The sequence below is a fragment of the Callorhinus ursinus genome, unplaced genomic scaffold, assembly GCF_003265705.2.
Source record: "Callorhinus ursinus isolate GAN/ISIS: 27379988/994484 unplaced genomic scaffold, GSC_fseal_2.0 scaffold4, whole genome shotgun sequence".
NCBI classification, from domain to species: Eukaryota; Metazoa; Chordata; class Mammalia; order Carnivora; family Otariidae; genus Callorhinus; species Callorhinus ursinus.
Window position 1 is genome coordinate 42,393,405 of NW_027397066.1, and position 16,330 is coordinate 42,409,734.

At 35.8% G+C, this 16,330-nt stretch overlaps 1 protein-coding gene across 5 annotated transcripts in view; it reads right to left on the reverse strand.

Moving 5' to 3' along the window:
• Window positions 1–16,330, reverse strand: part of CHIC2 (cysteine rich hydrophobic domain 2) — an 85,904-nt gene that overhangs the window by 17,124 nt on the left and 52,450 nt on the right. For all 5 annotated transcript variants that reach the window (XR_012377915.1, XM_073891685.1, XM_073891686.1 and 2 more), the window contains 2 exons: window positions 2,497–2,553; window positions 2,271–2,330 (listed from right to left, as the gene is read on the reverse strand). Coding sequence is in view for 4 of the 5 variants with exons in the window: in XM_073891685.1 (XP_073747786.1) it covers window positions 2,271–2,330; window positions 2,497–2,553 (117 nt within the window). In the remaining variant the exon portion in view is untranslated. The remainder of the gene's footprint in view (window positions 1–2,270; window positions 2,331–2,496; window positions 2,554–16,330) is intronic.

The window sequence follows — 16,330 nt, forward strand, 5'->3', positions numbered from 1 at the left end:
AAACATGTCCTCATCAGACAGTTTTTATAAATTTCAGTTCTTAGGTGTAGGCATTACATTTTACAGTGTTTACCATCTAATGCAAAATAAAGGCTACCTTTGACTATATTTGAGTTATCATTAGTTTTTAAAGAATATATCCTATAACCTCTTTTCACACACAGAAAGAAGTCACACATAGAAACTGGCCACTTGTCTCATTTCTTCTAAATCACACTATTCTACTGTATCCGAATAAAAGACAAGTTGGTATCAAGTTGATATTTTTTCTAGATTGTCCCCAGTATTCAAAATATAATCAAGGAGAATCATTTTCTTTTAATTAACAAATGAAATTTCTGTAAGTTAAAGAAAAGTTGAGGTCAAAGAGAAATATGTGGTAAAAAGGGCCCCAATTCATTAGAAAAATGAAGCACTCTTCATACTATTTTGCTATATTAACTTTTAAAAATTATTTCTTAGGGAGTTTTTGAAATTATGTTATTCTCCCAAGCAACTATCACAAATATACATACTCTGAGAAAATTTAGAAAAAAATACATTTTTGTAGCAATTTTTATATATTTTTCCTTTAAAAAAATTGTATTTTTAAGTAATCTTTATACCCAACATGGGGCTCGAACCCACAATCCCAAGATCAACAGTCGCATGCTCCACGGACTGAGCCAGCAGCCACCCCTATATTTTTCCTTTGAACAACTCTTCTGGATATCTTCTATGATGGTATACGAAATAATACGGCTTTAGGAAAAGTGTTTATCCAAAAATTCATGATAAATTACACTATCTTACAAAGTAGATAGTTCAGAATGTTTTGGATGGTTAAATTATTTTATTTTTAGTTAATAAAAGAATGTCATAAAAATAAACATGAATATTTGAGGGCATTTTATGAATGAATGATGTTCTTATAGTTCTACCTGGAAATAACAGCACTGGAAATATCTTTCATGTCTTCCTTTCCAAAGTAAATTTAGAAATGTATTAGTATTTCAGTTCATAAATATAGCCAAGTATTTTTTCACAAAATCCTTTAAATCATTCCTCCTCCCAAAATATATAAACTCTTACCATCTATGATGAAAGCACTAGACTAGCATTTCTTAATAAAAAAAAGTATCAAGTATCTTTCTCATCATCATTAATTAACATGTTTGATGTAACATAATGATAAAGTCTACATTCTTTGATTCAGTGAATAGAGCTATTCTATGAAAAAAGACATTTTTAAGATGTCTTTTATGTTCAAGGCTAGAAATGGGATTTGACTGTATGATAATGAAAGAAAGGGAAAACGCTACAGAGAAAAATGATTTTATGATAATTTCCAACTATTTAAGCACTGTTTTAATCAATCTCTTGTTCACACACACTCTCACACACATGGACACACATACATATACTATCTATGATGGCTATATTGTTTCAGAGAATAGACAAAATCTGCCAGAAGTATGTCTGCTTACTTCACAAAGACTATGACTTTCATTTTCAACAATTAACTCTTCGACAGATCTTTTTCTTTTATTATAATAACCTTTCCAAATTTAAAATAAAACACCCAAGCTCAGGGAAGAATAAAAATTCATGATTTTCTACAGTATTCTGAACTTCTCAAAAGGAGAAAAATTGTTCAAGTAAATCAAGGAGTCAGTAAATTAAACCCCATACTGAATAAACTCTAAAATTCATTGTATACATATGCCAATCAGATATCATTTAAAGAATACAGGATGAGCAACATCTCCTCTCCTGCTTTACTTTAAGATAATTTTTATAGAACAATATTCTAATAACACTTTGAAAGATTCTTTAAAGGTCACTTGAGGTATGGGCAGTTAAAATATATAAAGGCTAAAGGTTTCTTAAGCTCCAACGGCTTGGCTGAAAGGTTTTCTTCCATACTTGGAAACTTGATTAGCATTATATAAAAAAGCCATATCTGACTTGCTGCGTAACCAAAGTTGTGGTTATTCTTTATACAGCATCTAAAATTTCACACTCCATCAACACATGTTCAGGCTATTTTATCTTGGCAATTAATTTATTATTTTTCAGAACACAGTGAAGCCTTGTTTTCAAGTCATTCATAACTTTATAAATCAGTCTTGCACATGAAACCATGCATCTGTGAACCGTAGAAAATCCCTACGCTCAGGAGATTAAGCTCCTGACACCTTTGCTGATTAATAATCATGGAAAGAATAAGATCAGAAGCAAAATAAATGATCATTTAATAGAGAAACTCACAAAACAGCCCTTTAACTTACATATTCCATCATGTTATTCGTTTCACATTTCCTTTTGCTCAGCCTCCAGTGCAAGCACAGCTAGACAAGTAGGAGAGGAAAAGAAGAAAAATGAGCCCTATTCTCCTGCAGCACACAGACTAACCCATTTGTCCACCTTTCATATTTTTAGTTCAACAAAAGCATCTGTTTCCATACTGTGCAATTCAGACCCCAACAGTACGAAGCTGCTCCCTGTGGTACTCACCTTGTGGTATAACCTATTGTTTTCCCATTCTAATAACTTCTCAATCGATCTTCGTGTCTGGAAGACAAATGAGAAAAAAGTTTACTCTTGACTGGTTTTAGAAAAACTTTGTTTTGCAGCTGTTTTTTGTGTGAAAAGGAGAGAGATAGAAGACAGTGACTGAGTGAGTACATGGTGGTATAACACTTTCAACATTTTAGTACTAAATAGTACCCTGAACAGAAACAGTACTCTGTTTTAATGAAGATATGGTTTTATTCTTCAGCACTGTATCTTTTTTTAACTGTTTCAAACTTATCAGCCTCTGATATGAAACTATCAAAGTCTTTTAAAAAGCGAATGTAAAAAAAAAATAAGAATAAATAAAAAGTTGATGTCATCTACCAAATGATATAAATTTTAATCCATTTCTTTCAAAAATATTTTTGCAGTACTTAGTGATAAAAGTTCCTTCATACATATTTTAAAACTAATTATTTAAATATTAGTTAACAAAATACAAATGACTTTAGGGTAAAATCAAAAAGAAAATAATTAAACATTAATAGATAAAAAAATCAATCAGCTATCAAAACAAATTCTCACATCATACTGAAAAATAATACCCAAATTTAAAAGCCTGTTTATTAATTATCCCACAGATAAAGATTTTCAGAGGCAAAATATTATAAATAAACCAACAAAAATGATACTGAAATGCTTAAATCAATACTACTGTTAAAGGAATCAACTGAGAAATTTCTGTTTCAGTACACTTGACTTTTGCAGTATCTACTATGCAGCATGAAATGGGTCTTGCCTGGAAGTATGAATAAAGGAGAGGATAATTCATGACGCCAGGTGTTAGGATGAGACCGACACAGCTGCAGGTGCAAAAGGGACAGAGAGTGTTGCCACAAGAATCAACTGCAACTTGGTGCAGCTGCAGCTTCCTTGCAAGGGAAGGAAAAAAGCAGCATCTAGTGCTATTAACGTGCACAACTAAATGAGTACTAATAATCAAATATGAAAATTTGCATGTCAAGCAAGGATGAGGTGAAAAATTGTTAGGACCAAGCTGGTTTTGAATAGTTTAATGTTACATAACAAATGGTTAATATTTCTTTAAAGTATCTACTGTAATCTAAGTTACCATATTACCTTTTAGCATGCTGTACATACTAAAGATACACTAGTCACATAGGTGCCAATTATAATTCATAACTACCAATGAATTACACGCTATTACCATTTTCCAAGCTTATGTCATAAAAATCAGAAAATCACCTAACTCTGAGCAATAATATGCCAATGACTAAATTATCACATTACTTTTTTTGAAGAGTTTTTTTTTTTTTGGCAAGAATTTTAAAGGAAAAAAAAGTGCCCTTGTTAACAATGATCAGCAGACCTCACTTGTTTCTTTGTAAAGATAGCCTTTTAGAGGCAGCTCTCCTTTTAAATGAAAATAGGGCAGCAGTTATGGTCACACTTTTTGTTAATTTAGTTGCCAGTCAGCCCCAAATCAAAAGAAAATAAGGCTGCAGAGTGTAATTAACATTCAGTTCAGTCGTTTTGTCCCTTGTCTAGCCCCCAAGCTTTGTTAAAATTGCCATCTGAATGCTGAAGGCTGTAGGGAAATCGATTTGATTCTAATCGCACCATGAAAAGAACATGATCTAACTGCTTTCAGCCCTCCGTAAATCTGTACTAGGTCTTTAGCACAATGCAACTTCCAATTTAAAAAGCACTGAATGTCTCGTCAATGACTTTGTGAAGAAAAAAGAACAAGGAGCAGACATAAAAATTCCAATAGTTGTTTAAGCATTAAAGTTCATTTGCATCACAGCGAACCTGAAAAGGGCTGACCTCTCAAACCGCCTCTCAGGTCTATGAAGTTGTAGCCTTGACAAGCTCACATTGACAGAGCTCATTGACTCTGAAAGGCTACTCTATCAATGGTGAAAAATGGCAATAGGTTCTACTCTGAGCAGGCATCTGCCTGCCCACCCGCTGCTAAACCAATGGCAAAACCGATTCAAAACCTGAATCTACCTTGTAATCTTCCTTTCTAGGACTTTTTAATAATAGATTAAGATTACTATACAATTTGAGGTTTTAATTTTACTGATGTTTAAAAAGGGGGGTGGAGAATGAAATAACTAGGGTGGGGAGAACAAGCTATCCAAGTCCAAGGTTTTACATCAACATATAAAAAGTAAAAGCTTAACATTACATCCAGCAAATATTCATTACTCAAAGAAAAAAGTGTAGTTACCATCATCAGATTTCATCACAAATTTAAACCTATGCTATATTATAAGAATGGATCTCATTAGGAATGGATCCCAGGGTACATACAAAATCAATTTAGATACTTGAAAATAGTTACTTTAAGTAACTGAAGTCAACTAGCAGTTTTTGGATAAAAGGTAATTACAAAGTATAAAATTAAAATTCCAAAATATTTATGTAGGAATTCTGAATTTACTCTTTGCCTCTAATCAGGAGTTTAATGATAGGGTTTGGTATAATAATTGTATCTTACAATATTTAAGAACTCAAATCAAAACAAACCCTGATATGCAATATTCTGAACAAGCATCTAAATATAAAATATTTCTACATACTTGACAGTCTGGAGAAAAAGCTGTGAATTAGCAGCATCTAATCTTGCGATAAGACTTCTTTCCTGCTTGACAGGTGAAAAAAAAGCACTTGCACGTGCAGCTTAATTAATCATTGCACTTGACATCTCAATGATTTACAGTGAGGAGCAGGTGAGAACATACAAAACCAGAAAGGAACCCTTGATCTAAGTGGAACATTTCTAGGACACTAAGGTGACAAGTATATAGATTTTAGCAGTCATTTAAAAAAGGAAAGTAAAAGAAAAAGAAAGAAAGAGAGAGAGAAACTGTGCCACAAATTATTTGTTAGTAACAACAAAAGCTCAAATTAAATGGAAAAAAAAAGCTTTAACTACCAAGAATGTTTAATACTCTGCAATTATTTTAGCTAAAAAAATCAAAATATATTTTCAAGCTTAAATACAATACCAATTTAGCAAATACTGAAAAAATATATGACACCTCAGCATTTATAAAAGCTATTTAAAAGCCTTTCAACATGAAAAGAAAGCACCTTATAATTGCAGTCATCTAGAAATAAAAGTTAAGAGTTTATGTCCACAGGGTTGTTTGATAGCTATTTCTAAAGAAATATAAGATTCAACACTGCCAAACTCTATTACTACTAGACAAGAAAACCTAACCATATAAAAATCTGTTCTTGATTTTTAAAAGTTTGTATCAATCATTAAATTCAATATAAATTAAAGCAAACTAAGATGCACCAGAAAAAAATTAGTACGTACAGGGCCTGTCAACACAAAATACCAAAAAATCATCTTTCAGTATTCTAGGCCAGTGGATTTCTAAAAATAAGTCATCTTAATTTTCTGAAAAGAATTTGGTGCTTGTGAAAAGCACTAGATTGATAGTCATGGGAACTAAAAATCTTCTATTTAACTGAAAAGAACAGGGGAAAGGGCAGTGCAGGCTTCAGTGTTAGCTTCCCTACAGTGGGCCTTAATCCTTTTCAGTGTTCACACCCTAGGGGTGAGAGGACAGGTTAGTGGTTCTTTACCAATGAATCCTCAGTCCTGTAGCATAAGATGATCAACAAGAAATCTAACTTTATCATGGATTCTTAATTAAAAGGACCCAGACCACCAACTCACACCATGCAAGCAAAACAAGTTTTTAAGAGAATATTATGCCATTAACCTGGTCTGGAAGGGGACAGCCCCCCAAGAATCTGGACTCCCACCTATCTTCCTTATCACAGAGCTCACTTTAACTTTTTTTCACACATTTCTTCATTTCAACACCTTGCTAATTATATTTTTCTCACAGGTGAAGTAACTATAATATAGCCATTTGGCAATGTTAAAGTAAAAAATAACAGATTCAAAACCATTTCAATTTCTAAATAAACAGACTTAAGCAACAAGTACTAGTAACAGAAGGATAGAAATTTTGGTTTCTATTTCTATTGCCTTTGATTCCTTTTAATTTTTTGATAGAATTGTGGAAATAAGTGAAAACATGAAACCCTTAATAGATGTAAAATGGCCTGAATAATTCACAAAATGGCTAATTAAATGATGATTAATAAAAAATTTACATTAGGTATGACATATTCTTATCAACCTCCAAAGAGGCATCTAAAGTAAGCTTACAATAGTAAAGTACCTATACAGCACCTAGACATAGTTAAGTTAGCACAACTGAAAATTAGGGTTTCTTGAAAATTCAAATTTGACTTATTATAAAGCATTTTTGCCATTTTTTTCTAAATATCATTACTTTCTAAGGAATAAATTACTATCCTCTATAAGCAAATTACATGCCATTAGATATAAATAAGTCATTCAGGGCAGCAAGGAATCATTTAGGAAACCCCGAGTGTATTATTCCCCTACTTTGTTAACACTATTACTTAATAGTATACTCATTACCAATGATTCATTTATCACAATAAATTGTTTGAAAAGTGGTTTTTCAAAAAGTGGCTTTCTAGAAATTGCTAATAAAATCAATGGAAATCTCATGAATTTTAAAGTACTTCAAAGCCAAAGGAAAAAATGTTAAATGTGGAAGCTGTATTTCTGAATTTTCCGCAAGGAAACAGCATTCTTATCAGTCTTGAAAACATAAAGATGCTAAAATGTTACCAAGATATATAAATAGAATATCTCACTAATACTAACAACTATAAAAGTTCTGCTATTTAAACTTAAAAATTTAACTCAATAAACTCAAACTTTATTTGAATGAAATTTATTCAAATCACAATGTCAAAGAGCAATTTCAAATGCTCAATTTCTTTTTTAAAACATGTTTTAATTTTAAACTTCTAAATTTATAATACATTAAGCTTTAACTAGAACAATGCTTTAAATACATGCATAATCTTTTTTTAAAGTATTTTAAGTATTTTCAAGTAAGAACTATATTTTCTTTTGACATCCATACAAGTTCAAATTGCTAAAATAAGTGACTCAACAATGTTTCTAGTTTTAAGTCATTAGAAAGAAACCATATAAAATTTTAAATGCATTAACAAGAGAAAATTACATAATTTACCTGTTTCTTCTGGATTCATATGTCTTATACTGCAGTGATGTGCAGAAAATTAAATGGCATACCTCAGTATTGTGACACATGAAAAATCTGGATTCAACAAAAAGACAAACTAGACTATGATCAGATTCCTCAAAAGGATGTTTAAACAGGGGCGCCTGGGTGGCTCAGTCGTTAAGCCTCTGCCTTCGGCTCAGGTCATGATCCCAGAGTCCTGGGATCGAGCCCCACATCGGGCTCCCTGCTCTGCGGGAAGCCTGCTTCTCCCTCTCCCACTCCCCGTTTGTGTTCCCTCTCTCACTGTGTCTCTGTCAAATAAATAAATAAAATCTTAAAAAAAAGAAAAAGGATGTTTAAACAAATTCTCTTCCTGTACCTAAAGGCTCCTTTTAAAAACTTCATATGAACATTAACTTTTAAATAACCTAGATAAACTAAAACATCCACCAAAGTATCATTAGAACAACACTTTTAGTACTGTTTTCCAAAGTAATATTTTGAGATGAAGATAAGCTAAGCAACTGCAGGTAATTTGTGTATCAAAACTATAACTAATCTTAAATACTAGGTATGCATAAATACAATTTCATCAAGAGTTTATGACTTAGACTAGTGATTCTTAACTTTTTTAGGTTACTCTATTTGGTGAATTATGAAAAAGGTACATATACATAAATACATAAAATGCTGCACATGATTTTAAGGGAGTATCCACTAACCTCCAATAACATTTCAGTAAATACTGATAACATCTCAAAAAACAAAAACTGCATTCATTTTGAGTCCATTATACTCAAATAAATGTTTTTAAAAACTAAAACTGAGTTTTAACTGACATCAGAAAATTAGAAAAACTGTTCATAAGGCAAGTGAATTTCATTAAGCTAGTATAATCAAAAGTATTACTATCAGGGATTTTTAGAAACTATGTAATTACACAAGAATGAAACACTGGTTAGGACTAACAGGTAAAGAGAAAAGGTCACTTGCTAAGTGATTATAATGGACAGCTAGAGAAACAAAAAGGGGTAAGGAATATTATCTATTGATCTTCACACCCAATGCTAGGTGTCTTCCCTTTGTTACCTTATTTAATATTCACAAAGCATCTATAAGGTATCTTGATTTACTTTCATTTTACATATGAAAACTACAGCTTAAATGGGTTAATTCTAGGGGTGGGCTGAGGATCAGACTTGGCAACAACCAGTGGAACTCAATAGGGGGAAAGGGACATCAACAAAGCTTTTGCAGGTTGTGCATCTGGCTCAATGGACTGGAAATTAGATGTGCCCTAAAATGCAAAGCCAGTTCTCCCTAGAGACATTATTGAGTTCTGGGGCAGCATGGCATAAGGGTCGGGACCAAGCCAGAAAGGCAGAGAAAAATTACTCACAGTCTCCCAGGGTGTAGGAGAAAAAATTCTGCTGGAGGGAGAAGGATCTGCAGCAATCCAACACTTGATTGGTCTCTCCCTCAAGACACTGGAACCTGCAGGAGATGGAAGGCTAAAAAGCCAAACTCAAAATATCCTAAGGGTACAACTTTTAGGAGAAAAAGAGGAGAAAAAGACCTGCCAAACTTCAATCAAAAGTCTAAGAAGGGCCATACCCAAGAAAAAGGGAAAAATCCAAAGGTGAATTGAATCTTACTAAACTTGCAACCCATGCCAACCCAGCTCAATCTCTGATTCGACCAAAGAGATCATTATTGTCCTCACCCTATCTGCCTAATAGAGAAAAGATGAGACCCTTGATTATGGAATATTTCATCTGGAGCTTCTCATTTTGTGTATAATATCTAGCATAAAATAAAAAACTATAAAAGGCAGGAAAATGTGACAAATAATCAAAAAGAAAAAAACCCACAGTTTAAACAAACCTGTGAATAATCCAAGTATTAGTGTTAGCTGATAGGACTTTAACTGTGGTTAATATGGTCAATGAAATAAAAGGAAAAGATGGACACATAGGCATGAAAAGATTTCAAAGAAAACTGGAACTCTGTAAAAACATCAAATGGACATTCTAAAATTAAAAAATACAGTGGTCTGAAATTAAGAACTCACTGGAAGGTTAACAGCAGAATTGACACTGAAGACACGCAAAGCAAAGCTTTCTACAAACCACACCAATACTATGTCCTAAATATTCAAAGAGAACTGAATGTCAGCCAGCTCTTGGCAAAAATACAATTTCTAAGTTGTCTAACACATCTTTCTTTAAAGTCCTAGTGCCACCTCTGCATGTTTTAAGGCTTAAAATTTACACTTTTTTGACAATCTTCTTTTACGATGAGAATTTAGTAACATGTTTTTACTCCAATTAAAAACTAATTACCAGCACTGTTTACACTAATGGCCATAGTTTGTTATGTTTATGTAAATATCAGTTTTCTAAGTTTCAAGCCTCAAGTATTCTTTAAAATGAAATAACAAGTATATTCCTCATAATGTGAAATCTTTTACATCCTTTCCAAAGCTATTCAGATAACATTTCAAAGAGGTTACACCTATTTCTTTATCCTGCACTTTACAATATGGGAGATGCTGAGGAAGTGGCAATAACCCACAGACCCAACATCCAGGGTTGGACATAGAAAACCCAACTCTGAGAGTCCCTGTCCTACCTACATTGCATTAACTCATTACATGGAATGTAATACTCTCTCTAAGAGTATATATACAAGTTTCAAGGAAGGATGTAGTATTGGGGGAGGGGGGAAACTTTGGCGGGGTGGAGCAAGATGGCAGAGGAGTAGGAGACCTAAATTTCGTCTGGTCCCAGGAATTCAGCTAGATAGCTATCAAACCACTCTGAACACCTACGAACTCAACAGGAAATGGAAAAAAGGAATAGAAGCAACTCTCTGAACAGAAAAGTGACCACTTACTGGAAGGTAGGACGTGCGGAGAAGTGAATCCGAGGCGGTATTTGGGAGGATAGACGGCGGGGGAGGGGGCCTCCCATCAGCCGCTACTGGCAAGTGATATAGAGCAGCGGAGCACAAACTCGGAACTTTTAGAAGTCGGCTCCGCTGAGGGACGTTGCTCCAGTGGCTAAGCGGGGGGTGGAACCCTCGATGGGACAGTGTGGTCTCAGGACCCTCGGGGTCACAGAAAGACCGGGGGAGCCTGAGTGCGGCAGAACTCCCAGGTATCTGAGCAAGGAAGCCGGCTGCAGAGACGGAGCCGAGGCGCGGGCTATCAGCTCGGGGTTGCCATAAACTGTGATCCGCAGCACAGTCGGGCGACTGCTCCTCCAGCAGGGACCCACCAAGCGGCAGATCCAGGGAGACTCCCCTTCCTCCCCGGGGAGGAGCGGTGCGGGAGTGCACCGCAGGGATCTCCTGGGTTTGGAGACTCCACACGGGGTCGCGTGCCAGAGATATAAACGCTTGGTCACAGGCCGGGTGAGCACGGAGTGTGGCCGGAGATCAGGGAGACGGGAGTGACTGACTTTTCTCTGGCGGCGCACTGAGGAGTGGGGCCCCGAGCTCTCGGCTCCTCCGGGCGGAGATTGGGAGGCCGCCATTTTCACTCTCGTCCTCCAAAGCTGTGTGGAAAGCTTGCAGGGAACAAAACTACCCAGTGCAAACCTGAGCAGATGACTTAGCCCGGACCCGACAAGGACAGGGCAATTCTGCGTCCGGGAAAGACATTTGGGAAAAACAGCAACAGGCCCCTCCCCCAGAAGATCAGAAAGAACAGCCACCCAAGACCAAGTTTACCGATCAATGAGAACGGCAGAACTCCAACCAGAACTCCAGCACTAGGGGAATACAGCACATAGAATTCATGGCTTTTTCCCCCATGATTCTTTAGTCTTGCAAAGTTATTTTTTAATTTTCTTTTTCTTTTTCTATTTTTTTAATTTTTCTTTTTCCCCTTTTCAACCTACATTTTATCAATCCCTGTTTTAAAAATCTTTTTTATTTTTCATTTTTAGAGTCATATTCTATCCCTTCATTGTAGTTAAACTTATTTTTGGTATATATATAAGTTGTTCTCTCTTTAAAATTTTGGGATACATTTTCTTCTAACAGACCAAAATATAACCTAGGCTTTGTTCTAGTCTCCTGCCTGATCACATTCTCTCCCTTTTTTTAAGAATTTCTCTTCTTTCTTTTTTCAACCAACTTATCAATTCCTTTTGTAAAATCTTTTAAAATTTTCATCTTTACAGTCATATTCCATCCCTTAATAGTACTTACCCTTATTTTTGTACATATGTAAGTTTTTCTTTCTTTAAAATTTTGGGAGGCAGTTTTTTCTAACAGACCAAAATATGCCCAAAATCTAGTGTGTGGCACTGATCTATTCAGAAGCCCGATCAGATCTGATCATATTCTTTTTTTTCTTTTTCTTTTTTCCTTCTTTTCCCCTGGTTTCAGGTCTCTTAAAATTTCTTTAGTGTATATTTTTCTGGGGTCGTTGTTACCCTGTTAGCATTTTGTTCACTCATTCATCTATTCTCCTCCGGACAAAATGACAGAAAAACTCATCTCAAAAAAAATAAGAGGCAGTACCAACTGCCAGGGACCTAATCAATATGGACATTACTGAGATGTCAGAACTAGAGTTCAGAATGACGATTATAAAGATACTAGCTGGGCTTGAAAAAAGCATGGAAATACTAGAGAAACCCTTTCTGGAGAAATAAAAGAACTAAAATCTAACCAAGTCGAAATCAAAAAGGCTATTAATGAGGTAAAATAAAAAAATGGAGGCTCTAACTGCTAGGATAAATGAGGCAGAAGAGACAGTGATATAGAACACCAAATGATGGAGAATAAAGAAGCTGAGAAAAAGAGAGATAAAACTACTGGATCAAGAGGGCAGAATTCAAGAGGTAAGTGATACCCTAAGACGAAACAATATTAGAATAATTGGGATCCCAGAAGGAGAGAGAGGGGCAGAAGGTATACTGGAGCAAATTATAGGAGAGAACTTCCCTAATTTGGGGAAGGAAACAGGCATCAAAATCCAGGAAGCACAGAGAACCCCCCTCAAAATCAATAAAAATAGGTCAACACCCCGACATCTAATAGTAAAACTTAATGAGTCTCAGAGACAGAAAATCCTGAAAGCAGCTCAGGACAAGAGATCTGTAACCTACAATGGTAGAAACATTAGATTGGCAACAGACCTATCCACAGAGACCTGGCAGGCCAGAAAGGACTGGCATGATATACTCAGAGTACTAAACAAGAAAAATATGCAGCCAAGAATACTATATCCAGCAAGGCTGTCATTGAAAATAGAAGGAGAGATAAAAAGCTTCCAGGACAAACAAAAACCAAAAGAATTTGCAAACACGAAACCAGACCTACAAGAAATATTGAAAGGGGTCCTCTGGGGCAAAGACAGAGCCTAAAAGCAACATAGACCAGAAAGGAACACAGACAATATACAGTAACAGTCACCTTATAGGCAATACAGTGCCACTAAATTCTTATCTTTCAATAGTTACCCTGAATGTAAATGGGCTAAATACCCCAATCAAAAGACATAAGCTATCAGATTGGATAAATAAAACAAGACCCATCGATATGCTGTCTGCAAAAGACTCATTTTAGACCCAAAGACACCCCCAGATTGAAAGTGAGGGGGTGGAAAACCATTTACCATGCTAATGGACATCAAAAGAAAGCTGAGGTGGCAATCCTTTTATCAGACAAACTAGATTTTAAACCAAAGACTACAATAAAAGATGAGGAAGGGCACTATATCATACTTAAAGGGTCTATCCAACAAGAAGGTCTAACAGTTGTAAATATCTATGCCCCTAACACGGGAGCAGCCAATTATATAAGGCAATTAATAAAAAAATCAAAGAAACACATCGACAACAATACAATAATAGCAGGGGACTTTAACACTCCCCTCACTGAAATGCACAGATCATCTAAGCAAAAGATCAGCAAGGAAATAAAGACTTTAAATGACACCCAGTACCAAATGGACTTCACAGATATATTCAGAACATTCCATCCCAAAGCAATAGAATACACATTCTTCTCTAGTGCCCATGGAACATTCTCCAGGATAGATCACATCCTAGGTCACAAATCAGGTCTCAACTGGTACCAAAAGATTGGGATCATTCCCTGCATATTTTCAGACCACAATGCTTTGAAACTAGAACTCAGTCACAAGAGGAAAATCAGAAAGAACTCAAATACATGGAGGCTAAAGAGCATCCTACTAAAGAATGAATGGGTCAACCAGGAAATTAAAGAAGAATTAAAAAAATTCATGGAAACCAATGAAAATGAAAACACAACTGTTCAAAATCTTTGGGATGCAGCAAAGGCAGTCCTAAGAGGAAAGTATACAGCATTACAATACAAGCCTTTCTCAAGAAACAAGAAAGGTCTCAAACACACAACCTAACTCTACACCTAAAAGGAGCTGGAGAAAGAACAGCAAATAAAGCCTAAACCCAGCAAGAGAAGAGAAATAGTAAAGATCAGAGCAGAAATCAATAAAATAGAAACCAAAAGAACAGTAGAACAGATCAACGAAACCAGGAGCTGGTTCTTTGAAAGAATTAAGAAGATTGATAAACCCCTGGCCAGACTTACCAAAATGAAAAGAGAAATGACCCAAATAAATAAAATCATGAATGAAAGAGGAGAGATCACAACCAACACCAAAGAAATACAAACAATTATAAGAACATATTATGAGCAACTCTATGCCAGCAAATTAGATAATCTGGACGAAATGGGTGCATTCCTAGAGATGTATCAACTACCAAAACTGAACCAGGAAGAAATACAAAACCTGAACAGACCTATAACCACTAAGGAAACTGAAGCAGTCATCAAAAATCTCCCAACAAACAAGAGCCCAGGGCCAGATGGCTTCCCAGGGGAATTCTACCAAACATTTAAAGAAGAATTAATACCTATTCTCCTGAAACTGTTCCAAAAATAGAAATGGAAGGAAAACTTCCAAACTCATTATATGAGACCAGCATTACCTTGATCCAAAAACCAGACAAAGACCCTATCAAAAAGGAGAATTACAGACCAATATCCCTGATAAACATGGATGCAAAAATTCTTACCAAAATACTAGCCAATAGGATCCAACAGTACATTAAAAGCATTATTCACCACAACCAAGTGGGATTTATTCCTGGGCTGCAAGGTTGGTTCAACATCTGCAAATCAATCGATGTGATACAATACATTAATAAAAGAAAGAACAAGAATCATATGATCCTCTCAATAGATGCAGAAAAAGCATTTGACAAAGTACAGCATCCTTTCTTGATCAAAACTCTTCAGAGTATAGGGATGGAGGGTACATACCTTGATATCATAAAAGCCATCTATGAAAAACCCAAAGCGAATATCATTCTCAATGGGGAAAAACTGAGAGCTTACCCCCTAAGGTCAGGAACGAGGCAGGGATGTCCACTATCACCACTGCTATTCAACACAGTACTAAAAGTCCTAGCCACAGCAGTCAGACAACAAAAAGAAATAAAAGGCATCTGAGTCGGCAAAGAAGAGTCAAAAACTCTCACTCTCTGCAGAAGATATGATACTTGATGTGGAAAACCCAAAAGACTCCACCCCAAACTGCTAGAACTCATACAGGAATTCAGTACAGTAGCAGGATATAAAATCAATGCACAGAAATCAGTTGCATTTCTATACACCAACAAGATAGAAGAAAGAGAAATTAAGGAGTTGATCCCATTTACAAATGCACCCAAAACCATAAGATACCTAGGAATAAATCTAACCAAAGAGGCAAAGAATCTGTACTCAGAAAAGTATAAAATACTCATGAAAGAAACTGAGGAAGACACAAAGAAATGGAAAAACGTTCCATGCTCGTGGACTGGAAGAACAAACATTGTGAAGATGTCAATGCTACCCAGTGCAATCTACAAATTTAATGTAATCCCTATCAAAATACCATCAACTTTTTTCAAAGAAATGGAACAAATAATCCTAAAATCTGTATGGAACCAGAAAAGACCCCGAATAGCCAGAGGAATGTAAAAAAGAAAAGCAAAGCTGGTGGCAGCATCACAATTCCAGACTTCAAGCTCTATTACAAAGCTGTAATCATCAAACCAGTATGGTACTGGCACAAAAACAGACACACAGATCAATGGAACAGAATAGAGAGCCCAGAAATGGACCCTCAACTCTATGGTCAAGAAGTCTTCGACAAAGCAGGAAAGAATGTCCAATGGCAAAAAGACAGTCTCTTCAACAAATGGTGTTGGGAAAATTGGACAGCCACATGCAGAAGAATGAAACTGGACCATTTCCCCACACCACACCCAAAAATAGACTCAAAATGGATGAATGACCTAAATGTGAGACAGGAGTCCATCAAAATCCTAGGGGAGAACACAGGTAGCAACCTCTTCGACCTCAGCTGCAGCAACTTCTTTCTAGAAACATCGCCAAAGGAGGGCGCCCGGGTGGCTCAGATGGTTAGGCGTCTGCCTTCGGCTCAGGTCGTGATCCCGGGGTCCTGGGATCCAGTCCCGCGTCGGGCTCCCTGCTCCTTGGGAGCCTACTTCTCCCTCTGCTTCTCTCTCTCTCCCTCTGTCTCTCATGAATAAATAAATAAAATATTAAAAAAAAAAAACCACCGTCAAAGGCAAGGGAAGCCAGGGCAAAAATGAACTACTGGGACTTCATCAAGATAAAAAGCTTTGCACAGCAAAAGAAAC